The 25,122-nt window shown below is 33.0% G+C and overlaps 1 protein-coding gene across 5 annotated transcripts in view; it reads right to left on the reverse strand.

Annotated features, from left to right (window-relative positions):
- The window catches only part of TBCK (TBC1 domain containing kinase), a 265,095-nt gene that overhangs the window by 148,506 nt on the left and 91,467 nt on the right, over nt 1-25,122 (reverse strand). For all 5 annotated transcript variants that reach the window (XR_010133450.1, XR_008679124.2, XM_019025572.3 and 2 more), the window contains exons 20-22: nt 18,951-19,036; nt 1,254-1,290; nt 141-302 (exon numbers count right to left, since the gene is read on the reverse strand). Coding sequence is in view for 3 of the 5 variants with exons in the window: in XM_019025572.3 (XP_018881117.1) it covers nt 141-302; nt 1,254-1,290; nt 18,951-19,036 (285 nt within the window). In the remaining 2 variants the exon portion in view is untranslated. The remainder of the gene's footprint in view (nt 1-140; nt 303-1,253; nt 1,291-18,950; nt 19,037-25,122) is intronic.

The raw sequence follows: 25,122 nt of genomic DNA on the forward strand, positions 1-25,122 counted from the left end.
AAAGAATCCAGAGAGGATGATGAGGCCCAAACAGAAGAGACGCTGAAGGCCTGGATGGTTATTTTTGCCAATGGCTTAAGAATGTGTCATTATTTTATAGTCAAATTTCATTTAATGGCTCCATTTATTTAGATCTATACCTGGTAAATCGGAGAAGAGAAGAATACACTCATTAAAGCCATTAGCCAAAAGCCGGTCCCGCAGCTGCTGAAGAATTGCTACTCCAATACAGAATGGGAAAGAGGAATTCCCAAGTAGTAAGGTATCCCAGAGGTGGAAAATTTTGTGTAGTGGAAATACATCTGTAAAACGATAAAAATACAAATAAATTAAAAAACCAAAATAATAACAATTAAAACAATAACAACTTACTTTACTAGTTCTATAATTATTACCTTATGGTCAAAACTATTACTTCAGAGCTAATACTACCAAACTCTTTTTATGAAATGTTTATTTGGCTTTGAACATTTATAGCTTCCTAAGGCATCTTAAAAAATTGATAATCAAACAGATAATATTTTTAACCCTATTAACCATTCATAATATTTCTTCCCAGAACTTTCCAGTTATATTATTCTCACAGATTTATCTAGATGAACTTTAGTGTTGTTTTAGGTACAGTAAAATAACGTATCTATTATATTCTCTAAACAGCTGTTTTAATAAATTCCCACCAAAAATCCTATGAGCAACTTCCCATTTTTTGTAACTTCCTTTTTCTTATTAACAATACTATGTATATCTTCCAGGCCAGTGCATAAATATCTACTTCAAATATTATTACAGTTACCATGTAAACCATATTTTATTAGTAAGGATGTCCACTTTATTAATATTTGTAGCAAATTAAAGTATTACGCATTCACATAATCTGCTTAATTTCTAGAGGAATTCTAGTTTAAAAAATAAAAGTTACTGAAGAATCTCTGAAAATTAAGCCTGATTTGATTGTAATAGTTGCCCTTATAAGCTTTATGTAAATATTATAGTTAATTTTTTTTCAAAGGGGGGCAGAGTTTGTACAAATATCATGAAATGTACAATAGGTTTTTATTTTATAGAATTCTCACTTTGATATTCAGGGATCAGAACAACTGAAATTCTTTTCTACCTAACTCTATTATGTTAGAAACACATAAAAATACTTACTAAATCTGCTCAATGTTATTGTAAATATAAAATATGGGGAGGCATCGGGCTGTCCTTTTGCTAATACAATATCAAAAAAAACCGGGGGAAGTCATACTTACGAGTAAACATGGTAAGAAACCAAGGGATGGCATACAGCTATGAGTGGAAAAAGGGGTACAGGGAATGGATAAAAAGGAAATAAAAGAGATAATTAGAATGATAACCAATAAACTAAATGGTAAATGTAAGTTCTATGTTTTGGTCTACTTTATTGGTTAAAATAAAAGAGAATGTAGCGTTAAGTTTAGCCTAAAGCTGCCTCCTTAAATGTTTTAAGTTCGGCCTAAAGATTTCTTCATACATTAGTGAATCATATCTAACTGGATGTGTAAACAGACTGTAGCAAATGCTGAGCTGTAACCAATCTAGCTGTTTCTGTACCTCACTTTTGTTTTCTGTATGTCACTTTTCTTTTTCTGTCCATAAATCTTCCACCATGTGGCTATGCTGGAGTGTCTGAACCTCTTCTGGCTTGGGGGCTGCCAATTTATGAATTGGTCTTTCCTCAATTAAACTCTGTTAAATTTAATTTGTCAAAGGTTTTTCTTTTAACATAGGTAATTACAGTTATTACAAATACTCTATTATATAATGATACTACCCACATTACAAATGTAGATGACTCTTTTGGCAAAGATTATTCACAGAATGTCTTTATTTCACCAAAGGATAGACTCAAGACCATGGCTAATCCAAATGCAATGCTGGTATACTAATTTCAAGGGTATATTGTACTTTTCAGGTTTGTACACAATATTTCTGAGATTTTAAAGATCCTTGTGTTAGTTAATTGACTGCATCAGGTGATACCTAGGTATCTGGTTAAATGTTGTGTGTGTGTGTGTGTGTGTGTGTGTGTGATGGTGTTTCCAGATAAGATCAGCATTTGAATAAGTGGACTCAGTAAACTGTCCTCTCCAGTGTGGGTAGGTATCATGTAATCAACTGAGAGCCTGAACAAAACAAAGGTAGAGGAAGGAGGAATGTGCCTCTTCTTTTCTACCTCACTGCTTGAGCCGGAACATTTCATCTAATCTTCCCCTGCCTTTAGACTGGGATTTGTATCACCAGCTTCCTGGTTCTCAGACCTTTGGAATCAGAATTACAAACACCTCTAGATTCTCAATTATACCACTGGCTTTCCTGGGTGTCCAGCTTGCAAACAGCATATTGTGGGATATCTCAGCCTCCATAAATGTGTGAGCCAATTACTCATAATAAATCTCCTCTATCTATGTTTATATATCTCCTATTGGTTCTGTTTCTCTAGAGAACCCTAACACAGTCCTCATAAGTTTTGAGGTACTCTTAATTGTATTTTTAAGAATTAGATACTTTTTAAATGTTCAAAATGTCTCAATAAAAGGTGTTATGAAGCATGTGCTTTTTGTTACCACTTAACAGGATGCTTCATAACAGACTAAAAGTAATAAGATCTAATATTACCATTATTAATAATTTGACAAATTTATTCTCCTAAGTTTACTACCTAGAAATATATACATACACACAAATATAGCTATATATATAGTATGTATCGTTCTATATACATATATATAGACATATACATTTTCAAATTTTAGAAGGTTTTGGAAGTGACAAATCATCCTTAATTTATAAAAGTAGAGTAAAAATCTTCTTGTCAATAGCAAGTATCAAAAATCAACAATAATTTACAGAAAAACCTGAAAAAGCACTAATTTTATTTCACTTTATGAGTTAATACAGGCTGCTATTAAAGACTTCTTTACTACCTACAGGGTTAGTTTAAATAAATATTATTTCAGCACCTAGCAATTATGAATTTATGAGTAAAGGTGCATACTGTCTTTGCATTTCACTCAATTGAGTATTTATACTATCAAGATGCCAGTTAAGAACTTTATAAGTATATTAAAATCTAAGTACTGCATGTGAAATAAAACCCACTCATCTCCACCATATCATCATTTTTTATAGGTTGACATTTAGATACATTTTTCTAGGGACAATATAAATGGAAAAAGGAAAAAGTACAAAGGTATATGACTTCACTGTAATGAGTAAGGGTTGTAGAAAACAATAAAACATAAATTGTTCATTTAAATTTAAATTAAAAAATAAAGTCAGCAAAATTAGTTTCATTGCTATTATTCAACATCTCTTTTAAAGACACGAAGTCAATATTACCTTCTCCCCTTTTGATGAAAGCTAACTGTCATTAAGAATCTTCTTCAAATTATTTCAGCAACTAGCTCACAGTGCCTTTCTCCTATACTAGTCTTTGTAATTAGCTTCATCAAGATCTATGGAAGAATTCTGCTTCTGACTAAGGTGGCCTAACAGGAACCAGATTTACCTCCTGAACTGAAACACCTAAAAATCAGACCAAATATATAAAACAACAATTTGTACATCTTAGAGAGTGGTACCTGAGAGAGGAGAAACAAATGAAATGAACCCTAAAATTGCCCAATTTACTGCATGCAAAGAAGTTCCAGGCCACTGACAGGGAGGAAGAACCCAGAAAGAGCTTGGTGGTTGTCCTAAGCTGAATATGCAGAGTAGGAAATCTGGGGAGGTCAAGGTGGCTATAATCTTCAGGAGAGTGTCCTGGAAGATTCTGCCAGAGAGAGATGCATAGAGAAAGCTTCAGAAGTCTGCTGAAGGTTCCCCTCAAATCTTTGCTAATTACTGAAGAGTGTGTGTGTGTGTGTGTGTGTGTATGTGTGTGTGTATGTACATAGCAAACATATCTGAGTGTGTGTGTGTGTGTGTGTGTGTATATATACATATATATAAAATACAAAGTGGGGCAGAAACCACTTCAAATGATCAGAGTGAAAAAATGCCAAGCTCATAAAATGCCAAGAATAGTTCATTTTTTCACTAACCAGAATGAAAACAACAACAAAACAAAACAAAACAAAACAAAAAAACACCCACAACTGTTATAAACAAGGCATTAGGGAGAGTAGTCAGAAGAGCATTGCTCTAGTAATGGAGGAAAATTATGCTCCAAAACCAAGCTGCTCTGGCCCCATTAAATAAACCTTAAAAGCAAGCCTTGAAAGGATCAAATTGTTTCAGTGTAACTTAACTGCACCCAATCACACTCATGGTCACCCCCAAACTGCCTCTTTTTGCTACCAACACCATTATTATAGTCACTTAGGTAGAAAAATCTTAGGTATAAAAGTAAGTCTGATAGATATTATTTTTACAAGGTCTCTTCAGTCTTCTGTTTCTATCCATTCATACTGAACTAATCTTGTTTTGGTTCTCATTCTTCTTTCATGGACTACTGCAAATGTTTCATAGTTGTTCAGTTTCTACCTGGTCCAATATTTCCTTTAGCCAAATTGATTTTTCTAAATATGCAACTGTGATGACATCATTCCCCTGCTCCACCACATCAGTATGTTCCCACTGCATACCAAATTAAGTACAATTTTGTACTCATGCATTTAAGGCCACTGTGAATTAGTGAAAAAGCCAAGGACTTGGAGTCAGAAAACATACAACTGAGTTTTGACTCTGACGATTACTGGATACCATGCCTTGGTCAAGTTAGTTAACCTCTGTGAATCCCAGATCTTCGTTTTTGAAATAGGAAAACTAATGTCTGTCTTAACTATGTCATAGAGATGGTGTGATGTGGAAATAATATATGTGAAAATGCTTTGTAAACAGTAACAACCTGCAAATTTAAAGCAGTATTATTATTAATATCAGTATAAGAAACTCTAAATTTCTTTGCACCTTACCACTTCCCTACACATGTTCTATTTCCTGAGAAGGCAGATCTACTATAATCTGAACACACTACTTTCCTAACGATGCACTTTGCATTTTCTTCTTTGAATGCTCTTTCCTGATCATTTCCATCAATCAAAGCTCTACAAGATTTTTCCAAGCCTGCCTCAAATGCCACTTGTTCTGTGAAAACTTTTTGTATATTTTTTATGATACCTATCCCACTATGCTTTGTATTATATATAATATAGTTGTATTATATATAATCATGGTAATCATTTTTATATTATAATTACCTATCACAACATACTTGTACTATACTTAATTCTGGGTATATTCATTCACTCTTTCATTCATTCATGCTCGCTTTTGTTCATTTATTCAATATGAAATGCCTTGTGCTAAATGCCATGTGTCCCACTCTAGCAGAAGAGTCAGACATACGAACAGATACCTAAAATGCTTTACTATTAAGTACGACAATACAAGTTCTGGTATAAGGTAATGGCAGCAGAGTTACAGGAGCTTATGGCCTTTCCTATCATATTCTCTGCAGGAGAATGATAGGATTCTTGTGAATAAATGTTATTTTACTCATTTATTCATTAATTCAATATTTACTAAGTGCCTAATACATGCCAGATCTGTGTTAGGTGATAGGCTATAGCAGTGAACAAAGCATAGTTCCAGGCTACAGGGAACTTACAATAAGAGCAGCAGATATTCATTAAATAGTCTCTCAACCCACTCCAATCAAGTTCTTGCCTCCACCTCACCACTGAAACTGTTCTTATCTTGGTCATCAATAATTTCTACGTCATTAAATCTAATGGCCAATTCTCAATTGCAATCTTTCTTTACCAATCAGCAGGATTTGACATAGTTGACTATTCCCACTTCTTCAGAACACTTTTTTCCCTCCACTTGGCTTCCAAAACACCATACTCACCTAGTTTTGTTCTTATCTTTCTGATTGCTCCTTATCCATCTCCTTTGTTGGTTCCTCTTCCTCTCTCTCACTCTCAACCTGGAGTGTCCCAGGTTCAGTTCTTAGATATCTTTTCTTTTCTATTTTTCTCCAAATAACTGTGTAATTTGAGGACCCTATTTCAGCTCCATCCCTAAACCTCTCCTACAAATTCTGAAACTGTATATCCAAATGCCTGTTATCTCCACTTGCATGTCTAACAGATACACATATCCTAAAACGAGCTTCTGAGACTTCCTTCAAAATCTATACCTCCAAGTAGTTTCCAAATCTCAAGTTAGAAGCAACTCTATCCCCTTTCAATTGCTCAGGTACTTGACTGCTCTCTTCCTCACACACTGTATATTTGTCATCAGTAGTCCTGCTGGCTCTACCTTCAAAAGATATGCAGCATATAAAAACTTCCCACTACTTTCACTGCTAATATCTTGATTCGAGCCAACATTATCTCTTGCCTAGACTATTGCAGTAGTCCATGACTGGTTTCCTAGATTCCATTCTTGTCCATCCTTCGATTTTTCTCAGCATAGCAGCCAGAATGACCTTGTTAAAATCTTTACATGAGACATCACTCCTCTGCTCAAAAGCATCAGTGGCTTTCCACCTCTAACAATAAAAGCCAAAGTCCTAACGATGATCAACAAAACTATGTAATATGGCCCTCTATTACCTATTTGACCTTATCTTCTTGTTCACTATGCTCTAGTCACAGTGGTCTACTGGCTGCTCCTCCACATCTCTGATATGCTTCCACATCAGGGCTGTAGCAACTGCTGCTGCTTTTGCTTGGTTTGCTCTTTCCTTTGCTTTCTTAAAGCATTTATTCATAAGTCAACTTTTCTGTGAGGTTTTCTTGGTTACCTTACTTATTTCAAAATTCATGGCCAGGTGCAGTGGCTCACTCCCACAATCCCAGCACTTTGGGAGGCCAAAGCGGGAGGATTGCTTGAGCCAAGAATCCAAGACCAGCCTGGGTAACATAGGGAGACCTCATGTCTACAAAAAATTTAAAAAGTAGATGGGTCTGGTGGCGCATGCCTGTGGTCCCAGCTACTTGGGAGGCTGAGGAGGGAGGATTACTTGAGCCCAGGAGGTTGACTGCAATGAGCGATAATCACACTACTGCACTCCAGCCTAGGTGACAGAGCAAGACCCTGTCTCAGAAATAAATAAATAATGAAAATTCAATCTCTTCTTTACCTGAGCACATAACATCCATACCTCTGCTTTAGCTTTTTTTTTTTTAAAATTAGAACTGACCACTACCTACCATATAATATATTTATCTTCATTATTGTCTATTTACTCTAAAATATGAGGTCAGAGATTTTTGTCTATCTCTTATTTTATTGCTGATATATTATCCATGGCATAGAAAAATGTCTGGCACATAATAGGCACACAAATATTTGTTGAAAGGATCAATCAAATATTTGTTGAAAGAATGAATGAAAAACACAATGAAGATCAATGAAAGTGATAAATTAAAAGATCCAAATAGTCATGAGATTATATATTTTCTTAAGAAGTTTTCAACAAATATGAAATAATGAGAAAATGAGTTAGTCCTTCCTTGCTTAATATTGGGGAAAAATCCTTCATATTAAATAGTGGGATGTATTTAAAAAAATTAAACTTGAGATTTTGTTATATACCTATACTTTGATAATAATTATAAAAAATTATTTAAAATAAGCAAAACAAAGCTTATTCTAATGATATTTGAAAAGTAATAATTAGTTCAAGTTGAATAAATATCTTTAATATAACATATAACAGCTCCTAGGTGCTTACCAGAACCAGTTATCTCTTACCAATTAGGGATAATTGAGATTAATAAATAAGTAATGTACTCTGTGAGATGGTAATGTCTATTATTTTTTCTTTCTATATTTCTCCCGTTTAAAATATTGATATTTTCATCTTAAATAATTACTCAGGATATTGGCACAGCTTCATAATATAGCCTGATATAAAAAAGACATCAAGATACAATAATTTTGAATACCAGGTGGGTTTTGATTAAAAAGAAAAGCAATTTAATATTAGAGATATTATTAGCTATTTCCTGATTTAATAGAAAATGAAATCCAATGAAAAGAAATCATACATACTCTAAGTATTTTCTCCAGATCACGAAATTATGTACAATTGATTTGGTGTAGTGCTATTCTACACAGTCAGCTGAGTAAATACTGCCCCCTAGCAATATCAAGCAAGAGTAGTGATATTTAGCATTTCATGAGATCCTTCCATGTGGTCTGGTAATGTCAAATTTAGAACCATCAATAGGGAAAACAAAGGAAGGGGGATAATTTTCTTGATTTTGAAAAGCAGAAAATTATGTTTTACTACTACAAAGAGGAGTCCCTTTCTATTGATTTTCTTAATCCACATCCTTTATAAGCATACTATATTGTCTATCTTAAGTCAGAAGTATTTTCATATTTAAATTATTATATGCCTTCTCTGTAATACATATTGACCATTAGTTTAATGCTTTTGCAATGATTCTCTATATGTACATTAGGGAAACATACATACAGACATTCCAGAAAAGAATGTGTAAAAATCTGCACTTTGCGACCTGATAAAGTTATCTCCTTGAACCTTTAGGATTATTGTGAAGATTAGTTAATGGATCTAGAACACCTGGCATTTAGTAAACTTAAATATAGGAGTTACAGTGATCACCCAGAATCTTCAGTAATGGAAAAGTATTTTAACAAGCCAAAGTTCTGAGGTAACCTCATTAAGTCATATAACAAAAGATACATACTTTTTTTTTTAAAAGGAGAGGCATGAGCAGAAAATAAAAAGAATAGACTCCTAGGCACTGTATAAAATATTCTATTTATCAGTAACAATTATTTCATCAATACCAATTAATTATTCTCAACTATGCTTAAAAATACTAATAAGAAAACAGAAGAATGATGGAATCATCTACAAGGATAGTACAGTATTAAAATAAATCATCACTATTATGCCATCCTTCATTTTTCTTTTTGTGCTAGCCATAGTATTGCACCATCTTTCAAGAAGATATCAAAGATGTACAGAGACACCATCATTATAGATTTTTTGTTGTTTTTTTACGTTTTCATTGAACACAGCTAAAGATTGAGAATTTTCCATTTTCCACCTTTATTATTAAAAAGAAAAGAGAAAACTGTTTCATAACAGAGGAAAATGTTTTACAACTACTGGACTAATCAGAAGATGAATGCAAAAAGATAGCAACAGTTTAACTCAAGTCAAATGGTAAAATTAGTCACACAAGTGATATTGCAAATTGTGAGTGCTCAGATGACAGTCTCTTAGGTGAATTTCCTCAAACACAGCTATCAGAGTAAACAATAAATAAGTCTGGAATTCTCATTCAGTCAGTCATTCAATGTGAAGGGCCTCACCACACAATATTTTGCAATAAGAAACCTGGACCATTTTACTTTGCTAAAAGGATATATGAGAGTAATATTTGATTTTTTATGATATTTGTGCACCAAAATTTTTGATACAGTTTAAGCAAATAAATGCTATAGGTGTATGTGTTTGCAATGTAATTATAAAGAAATAGATGATATAGAAATAAAAATTAAATTTATTCTAATTTGTGTTCATAAATCTAAAAATGAAAATGTTTTCAAATTATGGAATAAAAGACAGCTGTTCTTCAACCAAGTTATGAGCTCTGTCAGTGTTTCATTTTGATGACTGTGTTATAACCATGCAAGTGCAAGAAGAACCAGAAATCAGCTAGAACCTATGAGAGACATATTTGAAATACGGAATCAATATTTATATGATGGATATCCTTCAGGCTCATGTATGACAGTTGAGCAGTAAATTCAAAGGACATATACACATATATATTTTCACATATATATATACTTTCAAAATAAGGAATATATGACATAAAATTTTGGGTTTGTTGTGTTTAAATTCTTAATATTTTAATACAGTTTTTTACTATGCTTTATTCTACTTTTGCAAATTATTCACAAAATGACTTAAACATATAAAAATAATGTAAAAGATCCCTTGGACCCAAAAAGTAAATGGTTAATTTTTTTCCTCTATATACCAAAGATTATATTAGTTACATCTTTTACAGGTCATGATTTCCCTAAATAAAAAAAGAAACAAATAAAAAATAACTAACTGTATAAACATACCTTTTATTATTTATTCTTAGTTGGCTTACAATATTGAACTAAAGAACTATACACTGAAAACTTACAAGAAAATCACTCGGATAATTTAATGGTTCTGAGATCTACATTATCATTTTTGGGAAAGATGAGCTATTATTCCAGAATACATTTCAATTATTTCATCGATTACTACAAAAAACTTTTCAAAATTTTCAAACATAATTCATTCTAATTTACTTTAAGTAAAAGAAAGACTATAAAACATGTTATGTAGCACTTTATTGAGATAGAGAAGTACCTTAAAATCAAGCAATTAAAAAGATTAAAATTCAAAGTGGCAGAAAATTTCATCAATTCAGTTCAGACAACCTTGAAAGTCTTTGTTATTAGTACCATACCTCCTCTGACAGAGTATTCATTAACTGATGTAGCAAAATAATATTTCCATTATAGCTTGTAATATAATGTTCTTCTAAATATGAATCATGCTAATATAATAAAAGAAATAATGCAACATGATCAAACTCTAGTAATATTAAATAAAGAACAATACCCCTTAACAATTATAGTGTGCCTGGAACTGTGTCGAACAGTTTATATGCATTCTCTAATCTCCATTATGAGGTAGAATTTATTATAATCTACATCAATGGTAAGAGGGTTGCAGGGAAAAAACTAAAGCTAAAAATAGATTATGTAATTAGCATATGGAATAGCCAGAATTTAGAACCCTGGGCCATTTGGCACAAGTGTCTGAGTACTTAACCTCTACATCAGCTTTCTTAAATCGTGGTCACAGGCCCTGGCGGTCCTTAAGACCCTTCGGGGTCCACCAATTCAAAGCTATTTTTGTAATAATACTAAGATGATTTGCTCTTTTTACTGGATTGATATTTATGCTAATGGTGCAAAGCCACTGGTGGATAAAACTGCTGGCATGTTAGCACAATTTAAGGCACAGGCACCGAAGTATAATAATGGTCATGTGAAGGAGTAAAAATTATTAAATTTATTAAATATCTCTTTTAAAATTTGTGAAATAAAATGGAAGTAAGTGTAAAGCACTTGTGCTATCTACTGAAGTACAAAGAGGTAAAGCACTTGGGTAATCATCTGTGAGCTAATACTGATGGTTTTTGCAAGAAATACTATGTTTATTTGAAAGAATGACAAACAGACAATGATTTTTTTAAATGTACAAAGTGAAACAGTTACTTTAAGAAAAAATGAGAGCTTTTAGGCGAAGATTAAAATTTTGGAAAGCTAATATCTGCCACTGTGAGATTGGTCGGTTCCCAACACTTAATCACTTTTTGGAAAAGACCTGTTGTGATATTAATAAATGTGATTTTTAAAATATTCTATAATGAAATGCTTCATAGTTGGAAGATCTGTGTAACTCAGCAACCAATATTTTTCAAATGACAAATTCATGACACTACAAAATTATGTATGAGTAAAAGAGCCATTTAAATTGCAAGATAGAGTGATGGATTTTAGTATAACAGAGTATGAGAAGTTCATTGACATGGTTTTAGACTGTACATAGCAACTAGCTTTAAGAAACAATGAGGCCAGGCACAGTGGATCATGCTTGTAATCCCAGCACTTTGGGAGGCCAAGGCAGGTGGATCACTTGAAGTCAGGAGTTCAAGACCAGCCTGGCCAACATGGTGAAACCCTCTCCACTAAAAATACAAAAAAAAAAAAAAAAAAAAAAAATTAGCCAGGCATGGTGGCAAACACCTGTAATCCCAGTTACTTGGGAGGCTGAGGCAGGAGAATCGCTTGAACCCAGGAGGCAGAGGTTGCAGTGAGCCGAGATCACTGCACTTCCAGCCTGAGTGATGGAGTGAGACTCTGTCTCAAAAACAAAAACAAAAACAAAAACAAACAAAAAAAACCACTGCTCTGAGAAGTTTAAGAAACTACCGCTATCTGAGAAACTATTAACGTGTCTGTGTGAGGTCACATTTTCTTCATATAGTTAAACAAGTAAAAAGATTATAAAAAGGTAAAAGATTATAAAAAGGTAAAACAATACCACTATTGCATTTTTGGGGAAAAATGTAACTATTTCTCAGAAAAATATGTTACTTTGGTTAACATGCAATGGTTTTGTTATTGTTATTTTTAAATGAATTATAAATACATAAATATATTTTAAATCTCTATAAATATCGATAGCTATAACCCATGTAAACAAAAACTCTTTGAGGTCCTCAATAATTTTTCAGAATATAAAGGGGTTCTGAGAGCAAAATGTTTTAGAACTGCTCCATTATGCCATACTTCCTTTCACCTGTTTCTGGACAGCATAAGGAATCACTAGATTAGAAACAGATGTGGGGGGTAATGCAAATGAGGATTTACTGAATTGGAAAACTTGCTAGATATTTAACTTGTGTGTATAGTTTTTTGGCTAGAAAGTACCAAAAATGTCATTTTATCATCCCTGATACTATTAATAGCCACTTTGATTTCTAAAATCTGGGCACTTTCTGAAAGGTAATCAAGCTTCACTACGAGAGAGAGACTTTAATAAGCCATTTGTATTCAAAGGCCTTAGTGGATCCAATGCCAGTAGAATGGGGTTTGTACTAATGTTGGGGACATAGCAGCTACCAGACAAGAGGACACATCACCGGACTCTTCAGAGAGACTATAACAGGCTAGTAGGACTCTTATTATGAGATATTCTAAATAAGGTGGATATTCCTAGTTTTTCCTGTAATTACATCTTGATAGCAAATCTGAAAAGCTCATTGTCAGTATTCTCTTTAGACTAAAATCTAAAATTTATTTACGTAACAACATAATGAAGGTAAAGAACAAATGAAGGAACAAATACGTAAATATTTCTGAGCAGTTTAAACTCGGCTGAATATAAATTTTGAAAATGATTGTGATAAGCTTTTAAGTAGTATAAGCATCCTTTCAGATTGTAGTTAAATGTCAATGGCTTTACCAGCATATCATGGAATTTGTTAGCTTTATCTTTAGCTGTGACAGTAGGTTGAAAAGGCACATATAGTACTGATACACTCCTTATCATTTCTCTTAATGGTTACCTGACAACTCTTCATAATTTGCAAGCTGAATACTATTCACAGAATTTCAGGAAAACAGTTCCCTTAAGAATGAATCATACTTTCCTGATCTCATTTTAAATGAGGCTTACTATATTTTTAAAAGCAGAAACACATATCAAGACAAAAATGATAAATATCACCCTGTCTCCAATTTTATCAAATACACATTATTCACCCTATTTATATGTAAATCACATAACTACCATGAAATGTATAATCTAGGCATCACGTCAGTGTACAATATTTTTAAATATTCAAGCTTTAGCAGTGCTCAGTATTCAGAGTTCCGTGACCCAGAGCAAAAGGAAAAAAGCCAGAAATCACAATCTCTACTGCAATGGAAGCCTGAATTTCAATGATGAAAGATTAATGAGGGCTTACTTTGATAGGTTTAGTTCTTGAGTAGGAAACTGGGTTTGGTAAATCATTATCAAAGTACCCACTCTTTTACTTGATGCATCTAGCTTGTATTGTTGTTAGAGGCATAGAAAGTTACCTCAATAATTAAAGGTAGAACATTAAAGACAATCATTCGGAATTTTTTAAAAATGCTATATACACAAACTAATAAAATACAACTAAAATATGTTATTAATAGAGTCAAAAAATGTTTTTAAAAGTCCTCCATTTCATCATGCCCCTCCCATAAGTACTCACTGTCAATAATGCCTACATTAAAACATTAAATCTGTTCACAAAATTGAATTTAAAAAAGGCCTCATCATTTTTATATTATCCACAGGCTTGAAAAACAGCTGAATTAAAAAACAAACACAAAGAAAAAGATTTCAAAAAACAGTCTTCCTATTAACATTTTAGCTTTCTTTGTTGAATAGCTTTGCCCACTCTCTGTGACAAGAAAACAGTTGTAGATGGGACTCTTCTTCAGGTTAAGATATATTATTTCCCCTCATTTCTTTCTGTTTACTCTAAAATTCTTAACAAGTGACAGAACCGTTTGCTAGAGGACATTCAGAAATACATGTGAATTAATTACTCAGAAATGAGTGTAGAGGCATTTTTTTGTAATGATGATTAGAGGATTGCTAGTGGCAATGAGTGGTTGGGGGTCAGGGATGCTCAGCATTTGCCATGTGCTGGATATTCCTATCCCACAAAGAATTACTTCCCATCCCATATGACTTAAAACTGTCTCTGAAGACTAATCACACTACCATTGATAGCAGCAGGAGGCAGAAAAATCCCTAGGCAGATGGGGCAAGTCCCCAGTGTAATCCAATCTTAAACCAAAGACAGTTTAACGTCTGAAAACCAAGATACAGCTCTCATACATATCTACAGAATGTATTGAGAACCTCTCCTGTATGGCACACTTTCCTCTGATTGATCCCTACCATTCACCTATTTTACATATACCTACCCTTCCCTAATTAGTTTTTTACACTGTTGTGGCCATCTTTGAGTGGTGCCTTTTTTTTTTTTTTTTAGCTTTTTTTGCATACTTACAAACCAACTAGCACATACACTCCCATTCTGAGTACATAAAAGCCCCAGGCTCAGCCACACTTTGGGCTACCCACTTTTAGGTGGTGGGAAGACTACCCAACTTCAGGTAAGGGTGCTGTCCAACTCGGGCTTCCTTCTCTGCTGAGAGCTGTTTTGTTACTGAGTAAAACTCTTTGCCTCACTCAACTGCTAGCTGTCAGCACAACCTTATTCTTGGACATGGGAAAAGAACTCAGGACCCGCCAAACGGCAAGTGCAAACAAAGCTGTAACCCTGTAGCACACCCCTCCTGCTTGCCAAACAATGGGAGAAGGGACCTCTGGGCACCACACACCTCCATTTGTTGGGCTGTGGATGTGAGACTGAAAGAACTGTTAGCATGCTGTAACACCCCATTTGGGGCTTTGGGGTCACATGCCCATCTCTGTTCAAGTGTCACAGCATTCCCCTCATCCAGACGCCGGCTCCCAAGGTGGAAGTAGGTCATGGCATGCCGGGCTCAGCTGCAGAGCAAGTGCAGGATCTGGGCCAGAGCTCAAGCCAAGCACAGCCTGCCTGGCCAGGTGGGCAGGGTACCTAGTGGGGCAAGCCCAGGGCCAAGTGAGACATGGGCAGGGGCAATGCCCACCATGAAGATCTCTGGCTGGTAAAGTGACACTGAAAAAATCCTGTGTCACTATACAAATCAATATTACTTTCTTAATAATACTATAATTGCAGAACTTTTTTACAAGAAGTTAAGCAATAATGCTCCAGTAATTTTATGTGTAGATCATAACAGGGAAGCATAAATAAATATATTATGTCACAATTATTTAGTTATTGAGTAATTCACTCACCCTGCATAGCAGCACACTTAACACCAACGTACTCTCCACTCAGATTTAACAAGCATTAACATTTTGCCACATCTACTCTAAAATTTTTTAAACCAAAATAAAATACGACCAATACAATAGAAGCCCCTTTTGTACTACTCCTGAATTTCAATCCTCTCTTTTTAAATTTATGTTTTATACTTTCTGTAACCTTAATAAGAATTATTTCTTAGATACAAAAATACAAATATAATATTCCGTATTTAAGTCTTCTAATGGATCTAGAATTTATTTTTATGTGTGGTATGAAGTTAGGCTTTCATTTACACTGCCCTCCACATCCACATAGTTACTCAATCAGGACCATCAACAATGCTTTCTTTTCTAATTGATTGTACGGTCATCTCTGTCATATATCACCAAATTCTATATAGGGATGGGTCTGTTTTGTGTTCTCTCTTGTACTTTACTAGCTTCTATTAATATCACTAATGTTGTTTTGGTTGTCTGACTTTTTTTTTAATCTCCTTTGGCCAATATCTTTAAGTTTTTATATTTATCTCTTATAAGTACTATCAAGATAGATTTTCAAAAATATCTGAAAATCTCCTTTAATAAGCCATTTAATTAGCTTACATTCTTTCTATGTTCTTTCTGCTTTTATAAGATTAAATGTCTTTTCTTTGTTCTATCCTGCACCCCTCCATTGGTTTAGAAGTTACATATTCTCGCTTTATTCTTTTCAGGATTACCATTAAATTAAATTTTTAATGTGCATTATTGAACTTCTGAATTTCTTGTGAGGAGAGACATTTACTGTCCTTTGTTCTAGACTATCTTTTCAAATATGTTTGTATAAAAAACAGCCTTGGAAAGCAGAAATGGAATCTCCTTCTACACAAAAGACAGATTTACTAATAGCCTTAGAAGAAAAAGACAGGCTCTCTCTCTTGAACAAAGGGAAGGCATGCTTACTGTCCATTAAAAAAAAAAATTCCAATTCCTTAAGCTCATGGTTTCTCTCTTGTAATGTAATCCACTACATATGCAGGTATCATCTGGGTCCTTGATGTTGTTTCCATAGGATTTGAGAGCAAGAGAAACCAACACAAATATGCTAATGTTCATGCTGCTTGCTGTACTGTTAGCGATAATGTCCTTGGTCTCTGGCCCAGGAATCTTGCATTTTCTGCCTGTATCCAGAAAACAGTAACAGGCTAACTTATAAGCTTTCAAGGAGGGTACAATCAAATCTCAGATCTGAAAGGTTCCCTGACTTAATGTCTAAATAAAATGAGCATTCCCTCTAAATAATGCTAAAACATTAGAACACATTTTAACTGATTCCCACCTACTTTTACCTTTCACATTATTATTTAGAATTTTATTTTCACCTTATTATTAGCCCTTCCCAAAGTGGATTTATATATATTTAAGTAACTTTTTACACAGATTTATAAACTTGTAGTATTTGATGAGTGATAATATTTAAAGAGGGTGGAAAAGTGCTTGGTACACAGTAAACATTTAATATGTATTCACATTAATTATGTTTTAACAATATTTTTAACTCAACATTGTTTCTTACATCATACTCATTCAGAATTCAATTTTCTGATTAACTAAAGTTATTTGTCCTTGTGTGTTTCCTTTCTTAATATTATCTCTCTTCATGAATATGTCTAAGGATTTTTATTGGATTATCTTTATAATTCTACACATTATTTTTTAAAGAGATGAAGTGTTGCTATGTTGTTTTGGTCTCAAACTCCTAGCCTCAAGTGATCTTCCTGCCTCAGCCTTTCAAGCATAAGCCACCGCACCTGGTTTCCAAACATACTTGTCTACATAAATGTTTTCTGTTTCTGTTCAGTGCTGAGCACAATTTAATTAGGTGCCTTCACGAAAATTTTTTGAAAATAATTATCTTTTTTAGTTTAAATTTTAAATACTTAATATTCTTTTTTACTCAAAAATCTAACACCATTACCAACTTGGCAGTCAGCTCCTTGACAGCTTCTTCAACTCTAGCCATAAGATTGGATCTATATTGTATTATACCTCACATTTATAATGATATTATACTCCAACAGCCTTTTATTTTTATTCTTTAATTTTAAAAATCAGTTTTTATTGATTTTTTAAATTCCTTATATAAGTATTTTTCAAATTTAGGTTTATAAAATCAACTTATTAAATGTAGATTTTTCAAAAATAACACAATGCATCACATGTAGGAAGCAGAAAACATTGTTTTGTAAAACTTATTTTAGTTGTATACACACATACACATCACCACTCGAATTCTGTGTGCCCCAGGTCTTAATATAAAATGTATTTCTTCCCATGCATTGTGAGAATAAACAGTTTTTAAGACACTGCTTTATAGTATTCTATTAAACATGATCACATAATATAGTTTTAGAAAGTTTTTAACATTACAAAAAAAACACCTTAAATGAAAACAATTAAAAATTGCACTTAAGCCCCCTCGGTACCCATAACTCCTGTAACCCTATATAATCATAATTAATATTCTAGAGTATAGCCTTTCAACTTTTCCTGTGTATATACACATATACACTAAATTCTATTTTATGAAAATGAGATAATACCATATTATTATTTTATAAATTACATTTCCTATTTTAATATGTAATGTGAACATTTTGGTTTTTTATCAATAATTTTTAATAAAGTATCTTCCTAAAAAATTATAATTGCTTGAGGGCAGGTGCCTTCAATTTAACTTTTGAATGAGTAATACATTCACAGTGTTAAAAAAATTTTTTAATGTCAAATGTAACAAGAAAACAATTTCCTTTGCACCCACGCTACCACTTGCATCCCCATCACCAAGGAGCTAACTTTTGTTATTAATTTATTTTCCTCTCCACTTTCATTTGTTATTTTTAATTGATAAGTAATAACTGTATACATTTATTGGATACAATGTGATGTTTTGATATATGTTTATTCAACAGCCTTTAAAAAGGGCTTGATTCTATGTGACAAACAACAAATAAAAAACAGGCTAAGTCACGCTACAGCTAACCTTTGATTTTCAACTCTGACTTTTAGCTTGATGTGGACTACAGAGAAAAGAAAAACCAAAATCTATCTAAGCTCCCAAAGTAGTATCAAGTAAAACACAGAAGTTACTTTCACTTAAGCATACACTTCCTATATCTTCAAAATCAGGCCTGAATATCATAAAATCCAAGTGAAAAGCCTTCACAGCACAGTTTAATACAACACTATCACTAATGATTTTCTCAAAACTATCAACTATACTAAGAAAAATGACTTATTTTCATTACTTAAGGTGGAAATATGGAAAGTAGCCACAAACTTACTAATATAAGGCTATAATTAGTAGCAGTAACTTGTTCAGATACGCACTATGACAACAAAAATTAAGAAAATACACTCTTTTGTGCTAATAATTTCTGCTTTTTTTTTTTTAACCACATGTTCTATTAATGCACCAAGTACTTACATCTGGAATGAAGCCAATCTCATTGAGATGATTACTCAGCTCTGGATCATGAAATGCAATCATCTGAGAGAAGACAGTCAGATACTCTGAAATTACAAAGTTTGAGACAATCATCATTTTTACACAGTACTCCAAGAACATTATATTCAAATATAGTTTTATTTATACATTGAATGAGATTTAATTTCTCCATGAGAATACTTTACTTGATAATTTTGTTTTGTTACTATTTTAATTACTTACTGCTAATTATTAAACAAGCACACCAACAAACTGTCATAACCTATTTTCTGCCTTCAGAGTTATCAGTTCATTTCTTGAGTCACAAATTGTACACATGATAAATAATGTTTTCCTGTTAAACTCTACAAGCACATTTTCTCTGGTAATATTAAATCTGCTTTGTATTTGTTGAATGTTCAGAAAGTGTAGCAGATCCTTAAATGAAGGAGAACATTTATAAGCAGTCACAAATGGAATAATTATGTCTCAAATTTGTTTATATATACAGATAAAATATATGCCTCTATATAGGCATCTGTTCCAGTTCTAATTTATTTCCATCTAAGACTTAGCAATTTGGCATATTTAGAAATAAGAATACCATGTTTAATCAGAAAGTAGGGATATGGTAGGCAATTAAAAATATATTTTGTTGATTCTAATTCTATTAGAATTCACAGAGTTCAGTTGAAATATGAGGAATATGTTCATTTTTTTTCATTCTTCCAAAGTTACTATTCTTGCCAGTTTACTCACTATGCACTAATCTAAACAAGATAGTGCTAACAATCTACTCAAGGGCAAGTAACTATTATATTTTTACTAATTAAAAAACCAAGATTAATACATATTTCAATGAGCTCAACTTTTTTTTTTTTAAATATAGACTGGGTTTTGCTACGTTGTCTAGGCTGGTCTCAAACTCCTGGGCTCAAGCAATCCTCCTGTACTGGCCACCCAAAGTGCTGAAATTACAGGTGACAACCTCATTTTTTTGAAATTGAAATGACAATAACATCATAAAACTTTTCCCTTCATAATCACAACTTTCTCCTACAGTAAAGTAACATCTATTTTTAAAACCAATTATTTGGTGAAAATAATCTTCAAAAAATAATGTCTGCCTTGTTATTTTTTAAGTTTTTAAAGTTTTTAGGTTTTAATATTTGAACAAATAGTACTAAATTATTGACAGTCCATCAGTACAAGTAGTCTTCCCTTACTTTTCTCAAATAATACTTTGCTTCCAATGATCACATGAAGTTTATAGATAACATGGTTTGGCTGTGTCCCCACCCAAATCTCAACTTGAATTGTATCTCCCAGAATTCCCACATGCTGTGGGAGGGACTGGGGTGTGGTAATTGAATCATGGGAGCTGCTCTTGCCCGTGCTATTCTCATAATAGTGAATAAGTCTCACGAGATCTGACGGGTTCTTCAGGGGTTTCTGCTTTTGCTTCTTCCTCATTTTCTCCTGCCGCTGCCATGTAAGAAGTGCTTTTTGCCTCCTGCCATCATTCTGGGGCTTCCCCAGCCATGTGGAAATGTAAGTCCAATTAAACCTCTCTTTTTTTTTTTTCCAGTATCGGGTATGTCTTTATCAGCAGCATGAAAATGGATAAATACAATAGATATTTCCCTATAAGCAAACATCTTACATGTCACATATCCTACACAGAAGAGCTTCAGGGCAAAAAGAAAAAAAGATGAGGTGCTGTATTCCATGACAAAGCTGAATTCCTCATTTAATGTGAACTTTTACCCATGCTGGATTTAAAAAAAAAAAGATACTCAAGTAGTACTTTTTCTTGACTTGATGTTAATTCTACAGCAACAAAATGCATTCTATCTCTCCATTGTCTCACCTTTTCCTCTCTGCACAAAAAAGGTACAATTTACATCAGTTTCAAGAGTTATAGATCGAAGTGAAGACCCAAAATATATCTGAAGGGCCCAGGGAACTTCTGGGTTTAACTCTTCTTTAACTTTTTAATTTCTCCTTCCAATTAGTGGTGGTGTGTTTGTAATTCCAATTCACTCAGAAGCCAGAGATATGTGACATCAACAATTACAAGCATTCAACTATATATCAATGAAAGCATATAGTTATTAACTTCTAAAAAGCATGCTTCATTTTAAAACAGAAATTCACACCTCAGGCAATTTTCCACAGCTATGCTCCAGTTTATTAAATATCATTCTTATTTGAGTCTGATAAAAATAATTACTATGTAAAATTACATGGCTAATTAAGGATCTGCTGAAGAAATCTAATCCATCATGAAAACAGTGTCCTGCCACCACACCCGGCTAATTTTTGTATTTTTAGTAGAGACGGGGTTTCACCCTGTTTGCCAGGCTGGTCTCGAACTCCTGACCTCAGGTGAACTGCCCGGCTTGGCCTCCCAAAGTGCTGGGATTGCAGGCGTGAGGTACTGTGCCTGGCCAACACTGATGATTGGATTTATATGTTATAACTGCATATACATATATATACACACACACACACAGACAAAAATATATAAATTTATTTTATGTATTATTAAAAGTTATATGTTATATATCACTTCATATATGCAAATATAATTTGTAAAACTAGCATAAGTTTTGGTTGCTCAGGACAGGCTTTCAAATGAGATAACAATATGGCCTGTTATATTTACAAAGTTCTGTCTCTAAAGGGAGCACATGTGACAGCTGATGAAATCTGCACTATGTAATATTCTCAGTTATTTCAAAAAAGCTTTTAAAAGCTCCTTGGTGTAAATTTTTAAAATATCAAAATAAATATATGCCTTTTGATTTGCAAATCAAAGAATTCAAGAGTAGTTACAAAAAAAAAAGAAAAACAGAATAAAACAAACGATTCAATGGAATCATAGAATCTTGACTCTTTTTAAGGAGACATTAAAATATTGTTAAAGCTCGGTAATTGACAAGGACACAAAGAAGGGAATAACAGACTCCAGGACCGCTTGAGGGAGGAAGGTGAGAGGAGAGAGATGATTGAAAACCTACCTGTCTGGTACTATGCTTATTACCTGGGTGATGAAATAATCTGTACACCAAACCCCCATGACATGCAATTTACATATATAACAAATCTGTACATGTACCCTGAATCTAAAAGTTAAAAAAAATCTGTAATTGTGATTTACACTATATAATAAGGATATGAATCTAGAGTCTTAACTTCAAAAATAGTGTTTTCTAACCTACACATGATGTATATAGAGGTAAATGGTATTATTTAAACAAATAAATTAAGGTTCTTATTAAATTTCCCATTTAAGCTTCAAGTGAAGTTTATTATATTACAGTATAAAATCTGATATAAATTTTCTTCATTTTATATTTGTAAAACCTTATAACTTTTAATTTTTGCAATGAAATATAAAATGAAAATAAATTGTCATCTTCCCTTCTAATTGCTCTGTATTAAAAATTTTTGTTTCCTTTAAAATGGCTTATTAGTTATATATATTAACATGACAATCCCCAATAAATTTATTGTAAGAATTTTATATGACACTATCATATTTTTGTGCAACTGTTTGTAAATAAGCCATCTGTTTTCCAAAAAATATATGCAGAGACAAAATTTCAGAAAGCCCTACATATAGGTATCCTTATTTTTCCCTTCTGAAAAGTTTTTCAGCTTTGACTCTTTTAGCTAGGATAAGAAGATGAAAGATGATGGGTGGGATTTAAAACAAATGTTTTCCTCAGTTCACACATCAGAAATGGTATTCTCAATTCTGTAACTATTTGTTGTTTTCCATCAGACTACTAGTCTATCATGAAGATGATAAATATAGATAGGTTGGGAGTTACATATCTGTTGTCAACTAAGAATGTGCCCAAACCAAACCATTTGGTGATAATGTTGACTCACTGCACTCAAAAGCAGGGTTATTTTAATGCAAATGAACCTGAATTACTTCCCATTACAAAGTTTTCTGCTGTAAAATTTGGCCTATCTAGTAAAGGCACAAAAAACAAGCACCAACTTTTATAACTAAGTGGAAAGAAGGGGTTCAAAAGAAGAGAAAGGAAAGAGAAAAGTAATTTTTAGAGCTACATTTATGAACCACTTTCTTTCCTTCTCACATATCTTGTTCTAGTCAAAAAAAGAATCTACAAACGAGCCCACTTAATAGTTATCATAATAATATTTCTAGTAAAGGTAGGTAGGACATTTACTGTTTCAGGAAAAATCTCCTCAGTCACATGATAAAAGATATTCTTAAAAATCCCAAGACTGTATATACTACAATCTCCAAATATCATTAAAGTCATTATGCAAAGATGTGCACTAAGCTGCACATATATTAAAAGTAATGGAAAAAAACACAACTGCTTTTGCACCAACCTAATACAATGCACTACCTTTCTCAATAAATAACTTTTGGAGTGAAATTGCATATTCTCTCGCTCTCATTGTTACAGTTTGGTGGGAAAGAAGAGTTTTATACCCCACCTTTGACAACTGGACTTTAGACTTTATATGTCTGTCTTCCTCTTTCTCCTTCCAAGAGTTACTGAATATATATGTGTAGTATGAACTTATCTCCTAGTTTGCCTGAGAGAGTCCCAGCTGGCACCTGTAGACCCAGCATCTGGTACAGTGCCCCTTTTAACTCTCGGAAACATCCCAATTTAGTTGTACAGTCAATCTAGCTATATGTGGTACTATATTAAATGTTGGGGACATCACAGTGAAGAAGATACGATTCTTTCCCTCAAAAGATTTAGAAAGACATATAAGTAAACAGAAAATTGGGGAAACTTTCTCCTAATTTCCCAGATTTATATGATATCTCCTCTTATCTTTACCTTTCCGACTTGTAGCAACCATATCTTCCAAAACACTACAAGAGTATGTTTAATGTGCCAAAGTGTCATTGGCCAAATATAGTCTACCTGGTTCCTCACTGGCCTGAAGCTGCCTTTCTCCTCAATAGCCTAAAATATACCTGTCCTGCAAGTTATAAACTTGTTTTCCAATATGGCTGAAATGCTAATCAATAAATTTCTTTCTAATTCCTCCATCTTTTTCCATACAATTAATACTCTAAGATTCTGAACCTTAGAATAATTTTAATAATCTTAGATAATCTCAACAGCCAATCCTGAGTTGCATAATCAGTATGTTATTTTTAAATGTTCCCATGTATTGATAGTTTGTCAACTCAATAACAATATTTCTGGTGATAATTTGATAGTACAAACGATAATAAGAAATATTCATTTAAGTCAGAAAGTAATTAAATTTATTATATCTTAAATATATCTGCAGGTAACAAGTCAATAGAACTAAGTTAAAAAAAGGGTATCTTGATTAAATTGAGCATTCTTTTACTGATCTATAAGAGGTAAAGCATTTTAGAGTCTCATGAGTGTATATATATTTTAGAAAAAACTTTAAAATAGAAAATATTTTAAGTTCTATTAGCGTATAGTAATAAAAGCTTTTTTTTTTTCAAAGAACAATTCAAGTTGCTATTGAACATAGAAACTTTTAACTTCTGGAAAGGCAATTCAAAGATTCAGTAAATATGCATTTTTACAATTAGCTTTTAAATGGATTAGTTTCTTAAGACTTAGGATTTTTCCCAAAATTTGTGGAGAAGAAAGTGTACATGTGATATTTATGCCAACCAAAAATCAATTACTACTTTGAAGTGTAAAGCTTAAAACTCTACAAAATAAAGAGAAACACAGTAACAAAGAAGTAAACTAATAAAATAAGAGCTATTTCTAATTCTAAGCCTAAAATAAACACTTTGAAGAAAAATAAACCACTGTTCTATCAAACTTTAGTAACCAATATACAGTGTACTGTTTCAGCTCCTTCTTTAGCTTTCCATCTCTCTTTCCTACCCGACAGACCAGATTTGATTAGTGGATATTTTATCATCCCATTTTGCACTCTTTTACTTCAGTCCTCTTCTTTGTTCCCTGTCCTAAGAATGTCTTTACCTATTCTCACCAATGAAATTCCTACTCAAACTTCAAATTCATCAAGTATCTTCCTTTTATGAAACCTTTCCAGAATGCTATCTCTTCTTTTTGCTACCACACACAAGAAAATTGAAACCCCCTAAACTTCTTGCTCTGTGCTAACATAATAGTATGTATACTTGTCTCCTAGACTTATAAGTAGT

Source organism: Gorilla gorilla, chromosome 3, assembly GCF_029281585.2.
Source record: "Gorilla gorilla gorilla isolate KB3781 chromosome 3, NHGRI_mGorGor1-v2.1_pri, whole genome shotgun sequence".
NCBI lineage: Eukaryota > Metazoa > Chordata > Mammalia > Primates > Hominidae > Gorilla > Gorilla gorilla.